Source organism: Urocitellus parryii, chromosome 10 (assembly GCF_045843805.1).
Source record: "Urocitellus parryii isolate mUroPar1 chromosome 10, mUroPar1.hap1, whole genome shotgun sequence".
NCBI lineage: Eukaryota > Metazoa > Chordata > Mammalia > Rodentia > Sciuridae > Urocitellus > Urocitellus parryii.
In genome coordinates, this window is record NC_135540.1 from 87,390,645 (window position 1) to 87,413,742 (window position 23,098).

At 36.8% G+C, this 23,098-nt stretch overlaps 1 protein-coding gene and 1 long non-coding RNA gene across 3 annotated transcripts in view; one reads left to right on the forward strand and one right to left on the reverse strand.

The window, feature by feature from the left end:
- The window catches only part of LOC113196516 (uncharacterized), a 50,685-nt gene extending 49,593 nt beyond the window's left edge, over positions 1-1,092 (reverse strand). Inside the window, exons 1-2 of the long non-coding RNA XR_003302560.2 lie at positions 1,009-1,092; positions 566-642 (exon numbers count right to left, since the gene is read on the reverse strand). This is a non-coding gene — a long non-coding RNA (uncharacterized LOC113196516). The remainder of the gene's footprint in view (positions 1-565; positions 643-1,008) is intronic.
- A 95-nt stretch (positions 1,093-1,187) lies between these two features.
- The window catches only part of Btc (betacellulin), a 51,714-nt gene continuing 29,803 nt past the window's right edge, over positions 1,188-23,098 (forward strand). For both annotated transcript variants that reach the window (XM_026408470.2, XM_077803420.1), the window contains exon 1: positions 1,188-1,267. In XM_026408470.2, coding sequence (XP_026264255.1) covers positions 1,204-1,267 — 64 coding nt within the window. In that variant the 5' untranslated portion in view covers positions 1,188-1,203. The remainder of the gene's footprint in view (positions 1,268-23,098) is intronic.

Consider the following 23,098-nt stretch of genomic DNA (forward strand, 5'->3'; position numbering starts at 1 on the left):
ATAAAATAATGTTTATCAGATGTTTGGAGGCAATAGATATACAACTTCTGAACTAATGGGGCATGGTTATACTTATTGCTCTTGCAATAGAAACATAGGACATAGCACAGAAACACCTTTATCCTTTGGTTATTTTTGAAAGCAAATATATAAATAATATAAAGAAAATTGTATTCTCCTTTCTGTCCTTGAAAACTGTATGTCTCTGTGTTCCAGAAATTATTTGGTGAACCACCAATGGATCCCACCTTTTCTTCATAACAAAGTATGATAAAGTAGGGAGAGGGCTTGGCAAGCCAGAAGCAAAAAGCATTCTTGTTATTTTCATAGATCCAACAAAAATCAAGAGAATAATACAGTAAATAAATAAGATAAATAAATGCAAATAAAAAGAAAAATAAGCAAAGGTATAAATAAATTGCAAATGAAATTTCTAAAGTAGATTTTGATAAGACAAAATTCTCATAAATTATTAGAAGATAATGCTTACTGCAAACCAAGATACTACTAGCTTTAGGACTATGATAGATAATAATGAGACTTGCAATTGCCTGCATACACTCACAGAGAGGCTTGTTATTGTCAAATGCCTGAGGTTGTTCTCAGTGATCCTTGGCTCTGGTCACTCCATGACACTAGCAACTGAAATGAGGAAAGTTAGAGTTCCCGAACACGTTTCATTTTGTGTCAGCAGGTTTCAAGAGTTGAGGGCTGCGCGCGGGCGGGCGGGGTCAGCGCCTTCCAGTCCTCCACGTGGTCTCTCACATCTCCCTATCTACCTTGTTTACTCCTCCAGGGGGAGGGAAATGAACAGTCAGGTGCGACCCAGCAGGGGGAGTGGGTGAGCTGGCCCGAGGGCCGCCCGAATGTATCCTTGGGTGTGGGTATGGGTGTGGGGCAATTTGGGTGGGAGCATCGTGGCCGCTACCACCAATTTCTGCGCCTTTTTAGTGGGGTGTGTGCAGAAGTGAGGATAAATAGGAGGCTCCCTCCTCTCCCGACACTCACAGAGCCGGCCGGCCGTCCTCCCTGGGTGTTTCCTTGCCCTGTAGCCAGGGTGCCAGCCAGAAGAGTAGTTTCGTTTCCTCCTGGCTCCAGGATTAGTTTCCAAGCACCCTCTCGAGCGCCCGGGTCCCGGGAAGGGGGCGAAGAAGGAGGAGGGAGACTCGTCTAGGGGCTGCCCGGCCCCGCAGAGCGGGGTTGATGGACCGGGCCGCCCCGGGCAGCGGCGCCAGCTCCCTGCCACTGCTCCTGGCCCTTGCCCTGGGTAAGTGGCCACGCTGGGCACTTGAGAGCAGGAGGAAAGACCGGGGCTGGAGTCACGGGGAGGGCGAACCCTGAATCGCGCAGATAATCTGGGCACGAGGGCGCTCTCGGGCTGGCGAGCGCGGGTCAGAGAACTTTGATGACTGAGCGAGGACGAAGTTGAGGATCCGGCAATTGGGCACTTAGGGCTGCACCTGTTGGAGGCTGCCCCTAGGCGTGGAGCGAGGCCCGAAGGCGGAAGGGATCGCGCGGGCCGCGCTGCCGGTGCTATGCTCAGGTTGCCAAAGGGAGCAGTGCACAGAACAGAGGGCTCCACAGTGACCCGAGGGGGTGCCTTAGGGCTCTGGGGACTGAGTGCCCGCGAGTGCGGAATGGTGGGAGGAAAACTCACTAAAGAAGGAGAATAGACGTCTGTACCCCGAAGGGTACCTGCAGGAGAAACTCAGTGACCCAAGATGCTGGCAGGGAGTGTGGAGCAACGTGGTGGAGAGAATTTCTCTCTCTCTCTCTCTCTCTCTCTCTCTCTCTCTGTGTGTGTGTGTGTGTGTGTGTGTGTGTGTGTGTGTGTCCGGCAGTTTGAGAAAGGAAGGGGACGGCTCCTGGAGAAATGGTCATGATCTAAGAATGAATTAATATGCCTTATTTTTGCTGGGGCAGCTGGAAGGAGCCAGGAAAGGCAAAACTCACCTTCGGGGACCTGACTGTTGCTGATAGGCAAGAAAGGAAAGGGAAATGACACATTTTATTGAGGAAACCTTACACTTCACTTGTAAACTGTTATTTTCTATTGTAAAGCGAAATTCTGGGAGGGAAAACTTTTCTTCAGTGTCTTTACTTTAAAGACCACTGGACATGAGTCACCTGGGTGAGGGAAGAGGACAGGTGGAAGGAACAGGTGCCTTGAACTTTCTGGAGCCATCCCTATGACCTTGGAAGTCTGTACTTAGGATGGAGAGCTGGAACTTCAAATGACTGGAAGTAAGGCTCTCCTTGCCTCCAGAGTAGGAGGGGAGCAGGAAGTCATTTAGGTGGGAAAAGTCCACCTCCTGGAAACACCCTCTTGCATTGTGGTTATTTTGGATGTCAGAAGGAAAGGGACCCTAGTGATAGTTTCTAGTCTTAACTGGGCATCTTGGATGGCACATGGGGAGGTCTCCCTAGCCTAAACATTGTCATGGTATCACTCCTATCTTCAACCCTGGAAACACATGTGAATAAAGGGGTGGAATTTTTTTCTTATGGAGGAAAAATAAATGGAATCTAAATGAATGTTTTCATTTTGCTGTGTCCTTGGAGTGAGAAAGCGGGTAATGTAACTTGGTTGCAGGTGGATCAGACATAGATTCATGGTTAGAAAGAAGGGTTGGATTTAACAAATCCTGCAGAGGGAGGAGTCAGTATTAGTGTAGTGAAGAGTAATGAGGAGCATCAAGAAGAGTGATGCACTTGAGATTTAGGACTTTTGCCAGGATCACTGGGATGTAGGTGGCATCATACTCCTTTGCCTTGTCTGCACAGTCCGGCAATCTAGGTACTCAGTATCTGCTGTAGTCAGCAAGAAGTTGAAGTATGTAGGAATGGGAGGGGGGCGGGTGGTGAAAAGAGTATTTGAGAGATTCCTAAACCATAATTCTTGCCACCAAAAGAACATTGGGAAATGCAAGACTGCCAATATGAAACAATTAGAGAAACACTTAGGAAACCAAAGAAGGGAGAGCTCAGTAGTGAGGAAAGGAATAGTGGGGAGAAACTGTTTAAGGGACCTGAGTAGGTAATGGAAGCTTGGGTAGGATTTCAAATAGCAGAGAAGAAAGTGAGAAATAGATAAGGGAAAAAGCACTTAGTAAAGGTTGATGATGGGATTGAGAATGTTCTACTGGAAAGACAAGCAACAGCTTGTCAGACAGAATTTATAAAATGCAGACAGATTATGACGAATTGAAAAAAAGACTGTAAAATATTTGGACACGAATCAATTAGTAGTAAAATGCACACTATCACAATGCTTGGATGAAGGAGGTATGTGGCGTGAACAATGATTTACAGGAGATGAATGAATCTGACAGTAGTGTGCACTGTGGGAAGAGGGGAGGAAAACTGCAGATCAGAGGGTCTGATTGTTTCATAGGTATGATCCAGGCATGAGCTAATTAGAACTCAAATTAGGGTGCTGGGCCAAGAGAAATGCCAGGGTAGAAATAACTGTTGAGTGTTGATGGACATTCTCCCCCACTTTACTGTCATACTGTGCTTTAACTTCTTTTTTAAAAACTTGTCAAAAGGCAGAATTGTACAGACTTTTATACACTCAGGGTAACAGAAATGTACAACCACCTTCAGAATGATTGACTTAGGAAATTGAATTCTGAGTCTGCATCCCCTAAGAGCTCTCTCTCTTTTTTTGCAAAATGCCAAAGGATATAATTTGTTGGCATCACTGTTTCCATTAAGCATTCCTATTTCTATCATACACACTTTACTTTTAAGTTCCATTCCTAATTTAAGGGACATGTTATTTTATTTACTTTTTGAAAAGAATGTGAGAAATGTGTTGGGGGAGGTGGACAGTGGAAAGAACAGAGAGCTGGCATTGAGCAGACATGAGACCTGGTCCTTGCTCTGCCATTCTGTGACTAAGAGATCTGTAAGTCACAACTTTCTGGCATTGTTTTCTTCATTTGTAGAATGAAGGGGTTTCATCAGATGACTATACACTTTCCTTTCTCATATGCTTTAAAAAAGTAAAATAACTTGTGACAAACTATGGATGACTGATATGTATTATAAATGCAGATGCTCCTTAAATACACCTGGGACTTAGCAGATGGATTTAGACAGGGGAGTTTTTATTATAACATATGAAAATGATAGACTATTCCCTTTGGGAAATTTTATGAACAGAAAAGTAAGGTGATATAGAAAAGAGTCATACCTAGGAAAACTGAATTAATAGGGTATATATAAATTTAACATAGATATAAATTTTCTATTTATATATGTAATAATGTATATACTTATATATGTAGATATGTACATATTTTTATATGTAATTAAATTCTTTGTACATATTAATTGATTACATTTTACTAAAGCTAAAGGAATTTTCATAGTCAGTAGAAATCTTGAACAACTTAATTTTTCTATAAATAGAATTTCCAAAAAAACCCCTTCCATTTCTCAACTGTATTCTCTTATTTGCTAACAAATCCATTTATTAATAGGATACCAATTCCAGTGATTCAGAAGAAACTGTTGAAAAAGAGATATTGAATACTCTGTTTTCAGCTTTGTTATTGTGTATGAGAAATAATCCCATTAAGATTATTTTCATTCTAAGCATTATGGGTGATGGGCAATAGCCTTAATTTGTAACTGGTTATGATTCCTTAGATGACGAAGATGCCAATCTATAACTTCTTCCTTGCCAAAAGAGGGGAACACCCTGTAGTGACTTCATTCTGAGCCATATTTGCATTTGCTTGCTTTTTCAAGACATGCCACGAAAATTGGAGTCTGGTTCCAGTAACTCTTACATTTTGTCTGTGAGGGCAGTTTCTGTGTTTTTAAAGTTAGGGTTAATATTGGATGATTTGAATCGCAAATTATCACAAAACATCCTGTCTAAACAATGACGGGGATTACCTTCCCAGGCCAGTTCATATAAAACTTTGAATTAAAAGGGTACTTAAAAGATAGAACTAATTGGAATAATCTTATATTAAAGTCTGTAGTAAGCATTAAGTTCGCAGAGATGTGACTGGTTTTATTATTATATCTTCATAGCAATGGATTTCTCTTCATCTGCAAGGCCTTTAGAGTTCTCTCTCTCTCTCTCTCTCTCTCTCTCTCTCTCTCTCTTGAATACATTTGCATTAAAAAGTCATCTTGCAATTCAGGGCATTTATTTCTCAAAAAGGGATTGCAGTGGTTTAGACCTGCAATGTCCCCTAAAGGCTCATGTGCTTAAGGTTCCAACCACAATGAAGTGGTCTCCAGAGGTAAAGGTTTTAGGAAATGATTGGACCACAAGGGCTCTAATCTCATCAGTGGATGAATTCATTTTATGGATTATTAATTTGAATAGATTCTTAGAAGGTAGAACCTAGTTGGAGGAAGAGGTCCCTGGAGGTTTGCCCTGGAAATGTTCATCTTGTTCCTGGCCCCTTCCTCTCTGTCTTGTGTGACTGCTTCCTGGCTGCCATGAGCTGAGCATCTTTCCTCTTCCATGACCTTCCCCCAAGACGTTCTGTCTCACCTCAGGACCAAAGCAATGAAGCCAGCTAGTCATGGACTGAAATCATGAGCCAAAATAAACTTTTCCTCCTTTAAGTTGTTTATGTCAGGTGTTTTGGTCACAGAGATAAAAAGCTGACTAACATCAGGGACAAAAGCAAGAATCTTTTGTGGAGGAGTATAGGTTTTGACTTATACCTCTAAGATTTGCAAGTCAGACACTGAAGTGGCAAGTATTTAATACCACCATTCATTTATATAAGTTAAGTTATTATTAAGTTACCTATTTAGACAATTGTAGAATGCTTCAAATGGAGTGGTCCCCAATGTCCTTTAAATGAGCAACTTTCCATGTTTCTATGGAAAACTTAATGCACAACCAAGTTGTGGAGTGCTAAAGGTTTATAGTGATTCAAACATCATACAGTGAGTTGATTTCCTCATTCGTTTATACTGTCCCTACAGCTAAACTCACCTTGTGTGTAATAATAACAGTCAGTCATGCTTTTAGTTTTTGCCACATACCAGGTGTGGATCCTTTTTGGCTTTCTCAGTCTGGATTCCACAAGAGTTTTTTTTTTTTTTTTTTTTTGTGTGTGTGTGTGTGTGTGTGTGCTAGGGATTGAACCAGGGCTTTGTGCATGTGAGGCAAGTCCACAAGAGTTTTAAACCATATACTTATTTTTTTAACATTTATTTTTTAGCTTTAGGTGGACACAATGTCTTTATTTTATTTTTGTGTGGTGCTGAGGATTAAACCCAGTGCCTCATACATGCCAGGTGAGCGCCATACTACTTGAGCCAAATCCCCAGCCCCTTAAACCATATACTTATTTTGAGTGACTCATAGTTGTCCCATGGAGGATACATAGCTAATCTTAGTCTAGATGCACAGGAAAGAAGTTAAATCATCAGACAATGGATGCTTTAGGACATTCAAAATTAATTCTCTTTCAGAGAGCTGGCTATAGGAAGGTCAGATTTTCTCTAACACTCACTATATCTCCGGAAGGTAGATGCTATTACAAATGACCCAACTTTATAGACCTGGAGTCTAACACTCTGAGAAATTAAGTGACTCCCTAAAATACACCATAAGGTGGGATCAAATTCTTGTCTATATGATTTCAAGCTTTGAATTCTCAGCCCTGCCCCATGCTACCTTCATGTTTTATGTACTATTAATGCTTCTTAAGCTAAGATTCTAGTTGATTATGGACCCACAAAGAATTCTTAAGCTAGTTGGTCAGGAATACTCTCAAGTCAAATTTAAGAGGAAAGTAATCTGATTAAAACGGGTGTTCTTTTTATAGCTAAAGACTGCTAGCATTCATGGGGATATTTGTATCTTAACAAAAAAGGAATCTCAGTAGCTCAAATGAATCTGTAATTGTGAGCATATAAAGGAAGAGGAGAAACTGTTTTAGATGGATGGAGAGAGATGGAGTATTTAATCTTAATTCAAGTCAATTAAGCAACTGCCTACTTTGATTATCAGCAAAGTCAAGTAACCATGAAATACTTTCCTGCATTCTTTACATTTTTTTCCTGAAGATATATGGTATATTATTTACTGACTTATAGGCTAGTTATTATTTATAAAAGGGGGGTGGAACATTTATAACAATGTTCATATTTAGTCTTGTTTCAAGGTTCTAAGTTACCTATATAGCAGAAAGAATTATTAATATAACATTTTCCTCTTTGCAAAAAAAGGTATGCATTTATTTATTTGTTTGGACTTATTATTTACTTTGGGGAGATTGTATAGAGTGTCTGGCAGATAGCAAATATGCAAAACATATCAGTTAAATGAATGAATGAATGAATTCAAGTGGTTATTGGTGGAATGTGCCCATCCACTAAAAAAGGCAACAAATAAAACATTTCTATTATGCTTTTGCCAAACATTAGCCCATGGTCCAGAGATGTTTTAGAAGGGCATGTTTCTTCACCTCTTGTTACACGGAACTTGCAATTGGCTGTGCTGGTGATCCATTCACGAAAGGAATTTTGTTTTGCAAGAAGTAAGATTATTTCTTCCATTTCTTCTGTTTCATATTAGAAAGTCAGGCTGCTACATCCTTCACATGATTGGTTCAATGGCATAGTTCATAAGGTAGAACATACAAAAGGTTCCAGAGTTCGGTTCCAGCCCCAATAATTAATTAACTAATTCATTAAATTAAATAAGACAAAATAAGTATTTAAGTGAAGAAGAGAAGATCAGTGGACTAGGGTACTTTCCAATGGTTTATTAAAAATGTTCTTTGACTTCTGTGTGGTGTTAGGTGATTTTTTTCTCTTCTTTGATTAGAACTTTTTGGACACATGTTTTTCATTAGTGATGAGTAATCAAGTTGTTCTAGTAATAGGTTTCTGTTTAATATTAAATAGAAAAGAACTTTTGGTGGTTCGTGTAGAAGTTGAGCTAGATATGCTTTAGAGATAGACTTGATATTTGACTTGTCAGTGTTGAATTTCTAAGTTATTTTACATTATATATGAAGTTTTCATATCCATCAATTGTCTGAGTTTCCTAATGATTAGATGTAAGTACATGACATGTAAATTCTTGTTCTCTATTCTTTGAGGTGAGCTGTGTGGTCCAGGCCTTTCTAGAATAGGAGATGACCACATGCCTTTGCCTTCTATTGCAGCAAGCTCAGTAACAAGGCCAGAAAAAATGTCATCAGAGCTGACTGAATCATTTTTATGAGATCTGGACCTGACTTGTTTGTGACCACCTTCCTGTTGCAGTGTCACCTGGGTTCTGGAAATCGAGAGCTCTTGCCTCCTAGGGAGACTGACACAGAATGTTGCTTTGCACTTGGGGATCTACTTGAGCTTCACTGTGGAATCTCAATAGAGTAACTCTTTACATTTTGGGGGACATTTAGAATTGAAAAAGTGTTTTCATCCCCATTATCTCATTTCATCTGAACAACAAAAATAATAGCAGAGTAGTTATGCAGTGTATGAGCTAGGCACTGTTCTAAGAGCTTAATAACCCATTTTATTCACATAGTAATGCTATCTAGCTCCTGTGCTAGGTGAATAAAGTTGTACACCAGAGCTAGATATCATTATTATTCCCATTTATAGAGGAAAATATGAAGTAGAGAGGCTATGTAAATAGTACAAGGTTCTGGCTTGATGAATATGAACTCTAAGTGTGAGATGAGTGCCTGGATCATAACAGATAAATTCATTGTTGAATATAGTAAATAGGAGGGGATCGGACACTAAAATTCAGAGATATTACATTCCATTTAAGTGGAAACCCACCACTGGGAACCAGTTCTCCAGACTTATTTAAAAGCCATTTATATTCATCCTAGCTGTTTTCTACACTCTCTCTCTCTCTCTCATAATTAGACCCCTGGCTCTTCATTCTACCTAAGAAATACTCCCTGCTCAGGACCCTGACCTGGGCCATGCTGCTGATAATATTCACTTGACATTGAGCAGACCAAGTGTTTGACTTCATTCTGCCCAGCATCACTCTGGGCAGCCCACTCTGACCCTATTCTTAAATCAACCTGAACTTGTAGGGTAACTACTGTACCTTCCTGATCTGCTTCACCATCACAACACCTGGGGAGTGCTCCTGAGGACAGATAGAGTGGGGTGATATTACTTTACATTCTTCTGGATTGAACCCACATGCCTATTACTGAGAATGGGTAAAAGGACCCTATTCTGAGACAGGGCAGCATTATAGTCAAGAGGTAAACCCTGAGCAGACTGAGTCATGCCACTGTAGAGACTTGCCACCTCTGAAATCTTGGGCAAGTCTCATAAGCCTTCTGGGTCTCTGTTCCTTCATCTATGAAAACTGACAGTAATAAAACCATGGCTACTATGTAGCTTAAATGTATCACTGTATAAAGCACTTAAAATGTTCCTGGAACAGAATAAGCTTTGGATAAGCAAGGGCTATTGTAGTAGAAAATAGGAAAATACAGAAGAAATCATTAATTATAATCAATGTTTTGATTTGTTTTTGATATTTTGATTATAAGCATTTTCTGAATGTAATCTGGGTCTACTCACTGATGGACAAATTTTTTCTTACTTTATTTCTAGAATGACTGCTCCTACTAGTTATGAAATAGGTAATAGATAAGAATTCTCAAGAGCCTCATTTTAACTCATTTTGTTAAAAAAGATCACATATGAAAAATAAAGCTGAAAAAGTAAAATGCATATTCACTTTCTAAAAATAAATGACTTCATAGATTCTTCTTCCCTTGCAAATTTTGATCCTAATTTTGTGCAACAAAGAATTTGATGCTACTTACCTGATATGGATATTGAACCCAAAAATCAGACTGTAGTGGCAGAGTAAAATAATATATTTAAAAGGTGATTTTAATATTTGAGATAATCTCATCAAAGTGAGGTTCTCTCATTTATTTTAATTATACAAATAATTACCTCAATTAAAAAGAAATGAAACTGACATTTTGGAAGAATGATGATGCAATGTCAAAATCAGGAAAATGGAAAATAAATTACTTTAGACATTTTGGGGGATAAACTAATTTTTTCAAAATTTTAAGCGTGAACAGCCATGCATAAATATTAAGTTGTTTCACAATGGTTGATTTGTAAAATTGAGATAGTTACTTGACCTCTCTATGCCTCATTCTCTTACCTAAAGAAAAACAAAATGGTAAATGTCATCTAGAGACTCAGGATTGCTTTGAGGATAAAATGAGATAATTCAGGAAAAGATTTTAGTGTAATAATTGGGAAATAAATGTTGAGCATAATATTAATATTCTTGATATTGTAAATATTTATGAATATGCAGATAATGCTTAAATTACTTCATAGGTATGATCTAAAAAGGATAAACAGAAATGCTATGTTCATTAAGCCAATTGGAGTATTAGAGTTTGTACTTTGATCAATGAAAAAAATATTCACTGCCGCAGGCAAGCAAAGATAAAATAGCAGGAATCTACTTCCCATGACCATATTTTCAGAATTGTTTTTAATGCTTCTGTTTGAATGTCAGCTTCATCATGGCAGGGGTGTTGTCTGTTCTGATCAGTTGTATTTCAGTGCCCAGAGCAGCATCCACATATAACAAATGCCCAATAAGTATTTGCTGAAAAAATAAATCTGAGGGAAGAGTGCAAGAAGTCCTCTTCGACCAGTAGCTTCTCGTAGTGTACCACAAAGAGCTTGATGTATACTTTGCAGTTTACACATACACACACACACACACATATGTACACACACACACATACACACACACACAGTCCTACCTTCAGTAACCAGAAAACAGAAAACCCATAAACTTCTCACATAACTTTGTATTCTTTTATGTCTTCAGATCAGTTAATAATGGCTTACTTTTATTAGACAGTTCTTTACCATGATGGCAGCTGAACACAGTTTGCCAGTAGACCCTATAGAATCAGAGTTGTTCATGAAATTTAAGTATTGACTATCAGCATCATGAAGACATTAATTTATCCAAAAGTGTGACTCTCTTGCCCATGGCATAGTAGGGTTGGTCTGATAGTATTATTGTTATTTCTAAAACATGAAAAGATCTAAATACTTTTCTTATGTAATTCTTTTATCTTAAAGTGTACATAACACTATTGTAAAGTATGTCTAAAACAGTAAAGAATTACTCAGAATAGTCTAATTATAAACCATTGTCTTTCTAAAAAAAGAGCTTGTAATACATTGGATAAAAATATTCATCACAAAAGAAACACTGTGGAATGTTTAAATCCTTAGCAAAGTTTAAATTACATAGCACAGATTAAATATGATCTCATAGAAGGAAAATTTATTAAGGGCTGGAGTGATTGGGAAAATTCACTAACAAAGTAGTGACTTGAGTTAATTCTTCCATATTAGTGGTGGAAGAAAATGTGGGGAAGGATTAGAAGGTGGAAAAATTAATAGTTACTATTCTGGTGTAGCAGAAAGTGAGGAAATCCAAATGCCTACAACAAAGGATCACCTTTTTGTGGTGCTGAGGGAAATACTGACTGGATAATGACAAGGTTCCCAAAATAAAGACATTAGTCAGGATCCTAAATTCTTGATGCAATCAGTCTCTAGGATTTCCTTGGAACGGAGTGAGGGATTTGTTGATAAATTCATACTTTTCATGATAAATTAAGGCTTTATCTTGAAATGTTCTATGGTTTATTGCCTGAGAAATTTGTTCAAACACTGTGGAAATATTGAGATTGCCTTTGGCCGTATTCTCTACAATTTAGAGAAAATCTGACCCCACCTTTTGCCTAAGGTCCAGATGAATGGTCTGCTTCATGGTTCTTTCCCCCTAGTCCCTAATGATGCATGGCTAGGCTTTCTAAGGTTGGGGAAGGCTCATACTGAGGATGTAGCTCCAGGTCCATTTTAGAGTAGAAAAGATCCTGTAAAAAAGACAGACTCTTTTTGTCATTTTTTAGTGACAAAAATTGAAATGATTAAAATTTGTAATGATTAAAATTTTAATAACCAATTAAGAAAATTGACTCATGACCACAAAACATTTAGAGGAAACAAGAACAGAAGGCACTTCTTTCTTTTCCTCCCCAAACTCTACCGTATTCTATGCAAGCTCCATTCTATAACATCAAGTACATACTTTTGTCCCTAGCTCATCATGTCAGAGAGCCTCCTTGGGAATGGGATAATAATGATAATGGGTAGTTGTTTTGATATTTTTCAAGAGGGGCAGCAACACAGTGCAGCGTTGTAAGATTGATCTTAGTGTGCAGAATAAGTCAGATGAGGAAAAATCAATCAGAAGAAAATAAAAGGAAGGGACTTACTGAACCTGGCACTTCTGAATTGAGAGGAGCAAATTCAATAAATAGTTGAAAGCAAGAATTTGTAAAATATAATGACAAGTCGAGTGTTGGTAAGGAAGGGGAAAGAAGAATTAAAGAGGTCTCCAAGGCTGCTAATATGAGTGGGAAAATGATTTTATGGTACCGTGTTTGAAAAAGAACCGCTTTTGTTGCAGGGATATGAACTTCTTTTAAGATGAATACCCTATGAACTTTTGGAAATATGGAATTTGACATCAAGTGGAAGCCAAATGTGTTTATTTTCCCAGAACTATAAAAAGTAGAAATTATTACGGCTCTCTCTACACCTACAAGATATGGTTTAACATGATCCTAGGAATCTACATTTGAAAATAAAGGAGAAGAAACAAATTTTCCTTATGGAATAATTATAAATATTTTATGTAGATACTCCTCCCTCTAGGAGATGGAGCTTAGTCTCTTGACTTATTTGAGTGTAGGTTGTAGTTAAAGACTTGCTTTCAAAGAATGGAATATGATACTACAAATAACATAGTTACCTTATTTTTAAAAGATGAATAATATTCCATTGTATGCATACATTTCTCTATTCACATATATGTTGATGAACATTTACCTTGTTTCTCTCTTTGCTATTATAAATAAAAACTGCAATGAACATAGGAAACCTGATCCCAGAGGTGAGATTACTGTATTTATGTGAGTATCCTAAAATAGTCAAACTCAGAGAAGTAGAGAGCAGAATGAAGGTTTCCAGAGACTGAAGAGAATGAGAAGTGGTGAAATATTGGTGAAAAGATATAAAGATTCAGTTATTAAAGATGAATAAATCATAGAGATCTACCATACTGCCTATGCTTGATCATATTTTATTTTAGATTTAAAATTATGCTGAGAAGGTAGATCTTATGTTAAATGTTCTTTTTTTAAATGCAAATATTGAGCCAGTAAACTTTATTGGACTGTACACATAGTCTCTCAGATGATAAGCTTGTTCCTCTGACTTATTGCTGGATTGTTAAGTAGCATTTCATTTTTTTATTAGCTACACATGACATTATAATGATCTTGGCAATTCATACATTAGAATCAATTAGGAAGGGCAGCAGAATAGAATAGACATTGTGATTGCTGTATGTATATAGGTGACTGTTTGACCAATGTGATTCTGCAATCTGTACAATCAGAAAAATGAGAAATTATACCCCAATTGATTCTAATGTTAAATGTTCTTAACATACATACACGATAACTAATAAGAGGAGAAATACAGTAATGTTATAGTGGAGAAATCTGGTAATCACTTTAATCAGGTGATCAAGGTTAAAATCACCAATAATATCCTGAAGATATCATGTATTCCCTTCCTATGTAATAACAATACTTCATCATGGTATTCTTTCCAAAAATCTATAACCCCAGTCCGATCATGAGGAATATATCAAAAGAAAAGGACAATCTGTAAAGTGCTTGAACGGTAGTTATCAAATGTCAATGAGGTCACAAAAACCAAGGAAAGACTAAGAAACTGTCAAAGACCAGAGAAGATTAAGAACTTTAACACACAAAAAGGAGATATGTGGAAAAACTGGTGAAATCAGAATAAAGTCTGAGTTTAGTAAATAGTAATGTGCCCATGCTTTTTCTTAGTTTTGATAAATGTATTGCAGTGATTTAAGTTGACAACATTAGAGGAAGCTGAAAATGGGTAATGGGGAGCTAGAAATGCTATGTATTTGCATTTCTTATAAATATGAAATTATTATGAGATTAAAAAAATCATTTCCAAAAAAGACTCTGGGGGGAATTCTAATTACTACCCAGTTTGAAGACTCTTCTATTGAGAAAGTAGAGCTAGAAATATAAATGAATTGGTCAGTTTATTATAACTTCAGGACCTGGCATAGTGCCTGGCACACAATAAATCCTCAGTAAATATTTATTCAAATACTGAATCCCTGAGTATTTTGGATAACATTGTAAAAAAGAAGATTGAGTGTACAATCATAGAGACAGAAGGTAGTATGGGTATGGCCAGGGGCTGGGCAGAGGAGCCTATAGGGAGTGAATGTGATGTGTGTAGTTTTAATTTTCCATATTGAAAATAATTCTGGAAATATGTGGTAGTGATGGTTGCACAACCATGTGAATGTACTCAAGTCGCACCAAATGGTATAGTTTAAAATGGTTAAGATAGTAACTTCTATGTGATGTTTATTTTTCCAAAATTTCAAAAATTGGGAAAAAGGAAACCGGAAGTGAAGTATTGATGGCACTTGTATTTATGGTGTAGGAGTCAGAAACATATGGCCAAAATGAGTGAAAAGGGACTCAGGAAGCCACGAGGAGCCAGATTTTAGATGGAAAGTTTGGGAGGGTCAGCCATGTTAAATACTGTGGATATGGAGAAGACTGGGGCTTAGGAAGAGGCTGCTGGTGAGTGGGTTATAAAGAAATCACTGGTGCTTTTCAAAGATGAAGGACCAGAGACTGGTGATAAGCCACAAAACCAAACAAATATGCATACTTGCATACACACACATACACTCAAACGTGTAACCAAGAGGACAGAGAGATTGGGGTGGTGGGTGGAAAAAAATAAATTTTTGTTAATGAGATCCAACTATACATATTTGAAAAGCTGTTTCTATAAAGATTTTCTCTGTATGATTCAGGGAGCATATCTTGGATGAATCAACTAAAATTCCAGGAAGAAGACAGCTCTCACCCTCATTTGGGAGAAAGTTTTTCCCAAATGGAGTTTTGAAGGCAACAGACTCAGCTGCCTTGGGTTGTAGTGAGCTTCCTATGCCTGGAGCTTTGGGTTTGTGTAGAGGGGTTTCCTAGGTGAGGCAGGTGGTAGACCAAATGACTTTTAGTTTTGTTATGTCTTCAGGAATATAGCACGATGCTATTGCACTTTGAGAATGTTTCAAAGTTGGACAATAGAGTTTGTGAAACTGTTAGTAGACTCCTCTGGGAAGAACAGAACAGGCAGGATCCTTGGAGACCTGGGAGACCAGTAGAGAAGAGTTTTGAAAAAAAAAAAAATTATTTGATTGTTTCTTCTGCCACTCCTCATTTCGGGCTATAATACCATTCACATCCCCCAGGCTCGATTTATGCCTTGAAGACATTGCATACTTTATATTTTACCATCCATTTGAATAATAATTATCAACAGGATCTTATCATCAAGGGAAAATAACACAATTATAATTGATAAATTATGTTGACAAAAATTTTCATATATTGTAATATCAGAAGACACTTATTTCTAACATTGTCATCCAGTGTTAGAATACTTCTGTGAGAAAAATCTCTGGTCACTTTCTTTAGATAAATGACAAGCATCCTGTAGTGGGGGGTAAGAAGAGTGAATACGTTTGACCTAAATGTGAGATGAGACCACATGCAGAATAATAAACTTCACTTCCCCTCTTTCTTGATGGTTTCTATCCAATAGCAGTCATCACTGTTAAGTACTTATTGAGTGGTTTTCTAACATAGTCAGATTCTTAATTGGGAATCTGTCTTTCAGGATGTGGTGAGCAGACATTACGAAGCTTCAACTGCAAATATGGGCTGTGACTCTTTCTTAATGAGTCTTATTTTCATAGGTCACACAAGAAAATCAATGGAATTATTTCACAGTCACACAATCCACATCAAGTAGGCCCTTCTTAATTCTTCTTTGTATAATTCTCACTCCAGCTGGACAGCTTTGCTCATTGTCCCTCAAACATACCAAAATCATTTCAATCTCATTGCCTTTGGTCCAGTTCCATTCCCTACTTCTTGGTGGAATTTTCTTTATGATTTTTCCAACTTAACACATTGCCTCTTTTAGAATTGCAGTAGAATTTATTTTCTCTACACCTGGCACTTAAAATATTTATTTATTTATTTTCTGGTCTTTGCGAATAGTTTTATTGATTCATGGATTGATATTCAACTGGGTCGGCTTACTCTAATTCAATTAAAGAGCATAAATTCTGGGGTATTTTCAGGTTGGGTAAGCAACCATCCTAAACCCTGTCTTCTTTTCTTCACTATTATTAAAGTTTGATGACTGTTTCCTCATGGGTCAGAGACTGTGTTATCACAGGATCCGGAGGCCAACTCATGAATCCTTCTCACTGTGCACATAGATAATCCCCCTTGAAAACAAATCATCCTCTCTCCTTGGTTCCTTTGCCTCCTCTCTTTAAACTGTTATGAAAATTCAGTGAGCTCAGAGCTTTTTATTTAAAGTGTTACAAAGTCTGGCTTGCCTAGTCTTATCATAAAGCTAATAGGAATCAAATTTAGTTATCAGTTCTGATAACTGATGATTTCCAATAAACAAAGTCTAGGTTATTATGGGATTTCTAGTCAGTTTAGTCACTCTTGTCTTGCATTTAATAATGGTAATGATAGAACAAAAAAAGATGAGGTCAATTTACTAGTAAAGCTATGCTTGCAGTGTTGACAGTTTCCAGACATCTGAGTTAGTTTAAATGTAACAGATTGTTAAATTGTTTTCCTCTGTGGGATTTAAAAACATAAGACTGTAGAGTAATTTTATAAGTTGAAAAACAGTGTTATCTATCATTCTTAGCCTTTATTAAACATCAGGATATTGTCTCTTCCACTTGGGGTAGAGTTTAATATTGAAAAAAAAAGAGTTCAAAATTTTCTTTCCTGCTTTTGAATGAACAGAAATCTATTTTGTGAAGATAATTTTTTTCTTTGCCTTCCTCTCTCCCACCCCAGGTGGCCCTGAGAATTCTGAAGGCTGTCTTTTAGTATGATTGAATAGGAAGTTCTCTGAGTGATATGACTTGAGAGAACTTGAAAAATCCCTCTTTGTCCTGAAACTTTGTTCTGAAGCCCCAATTCCACATTGTATTGAGACGAAAATAATGTGGCCTTTAACTGCCTCCTTAGCCTGTTGGTCAGCTTTCTGCCCACACCCTCTGGGCCCTGGATAGACTTTGAGGGAGTGGGCACCCTGTGGGATGGATTGTGTCTAGTGGGAAATTCTTGATGATAGTGACTGGATTCGGTGAGTTTCTCCTTCTTTCTTCTGTAACTAGTTCAAGATGAAGTTCATTTTTGAACCCGTTTATGTGACCTGTTCATAGGTCACCTGGGAACATTGCTGTGAAACTGTGGCTCACTTTGGAGGTGTGCCCAGCATGAGGGAGCTGCATATTTTATTGCTTTGCCCCCTTTCTTTGCTTCACTTCCCTTTCTCCTTATTCTCAAGGCCTTGGGATTGTACCTCTCAAATGAAGTGAAAACCTATTCATCTATGCCTTAGTCTCTGCTTCCTAAAAGGGCCAGGTTGAGACACTCTAGACGCTAGAATAGTTCTTTTGAGTGAAATAATTTCTCTCCTTGTGAGTCTGCTTTGAAAACAAATAAATTCATGAAGGAAAAGGTCTTAAAGAATATGGTTTGCTTCTAGCACTAGTAAACCAGAATGAGGATATTAGTTTAGCACAGGGCACAAGACAACAACAAAAAGGTATAAAAGGAGATAACAAAAAAAGAACACTAATGTCAAACTTCAGCCACTTCACTTTTTAAACTTTTTTTAGTCTCAGCCAACCGCAAGCCAAAAATAATTATCATTTCCACACCCTATTTTCCCCCCTATTCCTCATTAGATACAGCCCCAGTTTGGACTTGGAAAATACTCTCATATAAGTATGTACATTTGAAATTCTGTTTTTCTTCTTAACAATGAGTGTGCAATGGGAAATTTCCAAATGCTTACAATTTTTTTTCCATCCTAGCATTGATTTTAACTTCAAAAATATAATTAACTGTATTTCTTTGGAAATTAATATGATTTAATATCCGCTGGGTTGTGAAATAGTACTGTCTCAGATCTGACTTTATCAACTATATTTGTATCATTGAATCACTTAACCAACCAACTGCATCATCAACCCCAAATGTCACGAATGGCATGCTGAATCACAGACAGAACTGTACTGAGAATACAAGTCACACATGTAGAAGATGCCACATTTCCATTAATCAGCTGAGGAATATTAATCTCTTTAAAAACTACTAGGGAGAAACAGGATGTGGAGAGACCAAAATGCAGTTTTGTCTCATTAAGTACATCTATATAAACACACTGCTTAAATGTAGTGGGTATGTGTATGCACATACATTTAGCAGTGTATGTCACAACCATATACATAAGTCAAATTTTACTCTAAATGTAGATATTTGTCACTAAACATTTATGAGCATGAGGACCTAGTTTTTACCAGAATAATTATAATTCTCCTTCTTTTACTTTCTCTGCAAAACATTACCTATGAAGGTTAAATATTCTTAATTTCCTTCCTCTGTCCCCTGTCTGTAAGCACATAGTTAAATCTTTACCACATCCATGTGAATTAGGTATGCTGGGCCTCACTTTACAGAAGGAAACCCTGAAACTTGGTGATTTTGTAACCATCAAAATCACAAATATGACAATTAAAATGCAGATCGAGGATTCAAATGTAGCTCCATTTGACCCCCAAACTTTTCTTTTCCTATTACTCTATTCTGCTTTCTTTTAATATAAATGAAATTCCAGGGATTTGACTGTGAAATATTCTTCCAATTTCTGTTTGAACCAATAAATTAATTAATTCTCCTTTGGGCTCCTTTGGTTTACAACTGGATTTTCCAATAGAACCTAGGATGTGATTCCAGTCATGAAATTGATATGGAGGCAAGAAATCATTGGATTTGGTATACACAAGTAGAAGTTTTCAATGTACCTAAGATGTCAATGTCCTAAATCATGAAAATAGAAACAAATGGACATTTTGTGATCATGTTATACATATATTTTTAAATACAAAATGTACTTGGCTTTAAAAATGGAAAATTCAGCTCAGAGATGAGGCAAATGTAACGTACATGGCTGTTTAAGTTGGTCACATATGATCTTTTTAAATAGTTGACCCAGCTGGTGCACTACTTACCTCAGCGTTAGCAGTGGCTTTGAGACTGAGTGTCATGTGCCTTGTCAGTCTGCCCCTGTTTGAATGCTCGCATTGTTCTCACTGACTTCACTGCCCATGCTGACTGACAGGGATAATACTTTTACTACACTCTGTAATTTTTAACTTGAAAATCTCAAAGTGCATAAAAGTAAATGGAGCTTTGGCTCACTAAAGTAGAGATGGATTTCTTTCCCTTTTTTCTTTAATTTTACGAGTGAAGTTGATATTTTAAAACTAGTCCTAGAAAAAAGGACTCAACTTGTAGTCACTTAGCAAGCATAGCTAACTATATTATTCTGTCTAATCCTAGTTTTATTGCTTTAACACATTTGAGAAATTCTGCAGACCTTGTGAAGCAGGGAGGTATGGATGAAAGGAGTCAAGTATAAAATCATTGGTGCAGGTGAAAACACAGCAACAAAGAAAAAAATTTCAATACAATTGCTTCCCAGCAGCATAAGAAATTTAAAAGCTTTATTTTATGATGAGCAGAATAAACCCTAACATTTAATGTGACAGCCATAAGGGCTGATGTACTCTGGGGCTGTCTTGCTGCAAGTGTGGGGCTGAGAGCCCCACTCTGTTCCGTTCTTGCTAGGCCATGGGGGATAACACTTTATTTAAATGCATTACATTTTCGTTGGACATGATGAAGATTCCTCAAAAGACCATCCATCCTCCCTAATTTTCAATGCATTACATATTTGAAAATTTGAATGTAATTAGGGAGGATGGATGGTTTTTGAGGAATCTTCATCATGTCCAATAAAATATGGCTGAAAGAACCAGCCTGGTTAGCCTGAAGAAGGGAAATCCATTTCTGGAACCTTGATAGCTGGCTTCTAGGAAATGAGGATCTGTTATGGGAAAGAGAGATTAGACTTATTTTAGGTGACTTCAAACAGGAAAATCCTAGCTCAACATACAGAAGCACTTACAGAACTTTGGAAATAGGTGCTTAATATATTTTTTGAAAGAATGAATGGGTGTGATTGAAAGCATGGACACATAGTCTCCCGAAGTGGAATACTGTGGAAGAGACTGAAGTCCTCTATTGAATTTTAAATGTGGAATTGATGAATTCTTCTAGGGAACAATTTCTAGAGAGGTGAGAGTTGGTTTGTGGGATATTTGAAAATTCTTAGAATCTTACTAATTCTGAAGTTGAATGTAATTTGTGACTCTCTTTATTAGAAATCTTTTATTTTCCATAGAGAAACACCACACTGTCCCTAAAATACAATTTGTGTTTTCCCTGATGATAAATAATATAATTTTAATAATGTATGGTCTTTTTAAAAATTCTTATTTTATTGATCTTTATAAACCAGATTATGGGATGGGAAAGGAAACTATGATCGTAGGTTTTCCTAGGAAAAATGATCAAGACAGTTTGTTGAGGACTTTCAAGTCATATAGTGAATTAAAAATGATTGTGTCTGGTTGGTGATCGTTTTATAAGATAATGGTGTTTTTCCTAAAAAAAAAAAATTAAAAGTTAAAATTCAAGACTTTGAAATCTGCACAATTGATTCAGAATAAAGGGGTATATTTAAAATGAAGGCTACCTTTGGGATTAAAATAAATTTTCTTGAAGAGAATTACAGTGGTTCTCAGATGAGGCAATCTTCCACCCATTCTACAACCACAGGGGAAATCTAGCAATATCTGCACATTTTTTATTATGACAACTGAGGCAGGGGTGGATGCTATTGGCATCTAATCAACTTGCAGTGTATGGTATCCTACAACAAACAAGTATCCAGCCAAAATGTCAATAGTGTGAGGGTTAACAAAACCATTTGATGCTTCTCATTCATTTAAAACCAGACATAAGATTTCTTTGAACAATGAAATGAAATGCATAGAATATAAAATATATTTTAGTTCTTATCTTTCGAAGATTTTCCATTTACTCAAATTGAAGTTATATTTGACAGAATGGCTAACTTTGACAACATGAGACTAAACATTGCAGAAGAGGCCCTTGGCTCTTAGGCTAAAATTTCCTACCTTTTCTACTTGTATTGGTAACTCATCTTTGTTTCTCTTACCACTGACTTGTTCTTGTCAAGTATCTCTCACATTAAAAAACAAAACAAGGGGTTGGGGATGTGGCTCAAGTGGTAGCGGGCTCGCCTGGCATGCGTGAGGCCCGGGTTCAATCCACAGCACCGCATACAAACAAAGATGTTGTGTCCCTTGAAAACTAAAAAATAAATATTAAAAAAATCTCTCTTGTTTGAGAATATGTTGACTAATCTCTCTCTTTAAGTCCAATGTATTTGAAGAATAATCTACAATTATTTACACGTCCTCCATGCTACTGAGATTTCTCTAGAAACATATTACTAGTGTAATTCTAATGCATGCTTTTTATTTCTTTTATTTATTAATTTATTTTTATTTCCATTTTTGGCTTTCTGAAATGATTCATTTCTTATATTTATATCTCTGACAGTTTGACAGTTTGGTTTTTGTTCAATTTCTTCTGAAGAAGTTTTTTTTTTTTTTTTTTTTTTTTTAGCTCTGTGGCTTCTTCTCAGTCTCTAAAGGGCCCTTCTCTTTCTGCCACCCTATCTTATTGAGATTCTTCAGAATTCTATCCTTAATCAGCTTTCTCTTTGCACACAGCTTTTTCTAAGAGATCCATTCCCATGGAATTTAGTATGAATTTAGAATGAATCTTCATGACTCCTAAATATAGAGCCTGTAGTTCTGACTTCATTCTACAGTTCTGTATTTATATATCCATAAATTGTCCCCTGGATGATCTACAGATATCTCGAATTTAGTGTCTAAAACTGGATTACTCTTCAGGTACAATCTTCCCATGTACCTGAGATCTGCTAATGAATTAAGCACTTACTTAAGTTGCAAACTCTGAGTCATCTCCAACTCCTTTATCATCAATTCCTGCCAAATGTTTCAGATTTAACCTTGTGAATCTCTCATATTCATTTATTCTTCTCCATAACCAGTACTACCATCTTGATTTAGGAATGTCTGAAATATTAAATATTGACATTAAATTTTTTTTTTCAAATTTGAAAAAGGAAAAGGATGATTATGTTGTTTGCTTTAGACTTTCCACTGGTCACATCTTAGCTGCATCATAGAATTCAACAGACCATGGCACGTAGATCTTTTGTTACCCACTTTCTTCCCAACTTCCTCTTCCTTCACAATCCCCACCCTGAAAACAAGATGGACAAGTCATGTTATTTCATGACATGTCTTTATATAGTCCTTTTTGTTTAGCATGCCCTAGTTAATTAAAATGTCATTTATTATCTTATAAAAATTTTCTTCTTAATAAAGAAGTAGATAGAAATAGATTTTAAAAAAAAGAAGACGACGACCTTTGCACCACACCTTCTTTCCTTTCTACCTCCCTAGAGGCAGCACCTGTTGCCTCTTTTAGGAGTTTCTTCTGCTGTTCGCCTCTGTATTATGAAATACTTTGCTTATGAAGCTACTTCTTGACTTGTCAGCTTTAGATCTTTGCTATTGAGTTCTTTCTTTTTCATAATTCTAGTACCATTAACTTCAGGATGATACTCAAAACTTAAGAACTGGTACAGCACAGGCACTGATTAATTACTACCAGTCTCCCAGGTGGTATACGTGTGCTAGCAAGTGGCCCTAATTTTATGATAATCTTTTGCTCAATTATCACTATTGATATTATTATAACTGCATAGGTATTATCCAGTGCTGAAACAAATGATAAACTGTGATTATATTGCTTACATATTTTTGTTTTTCACAAGTATTAATTGA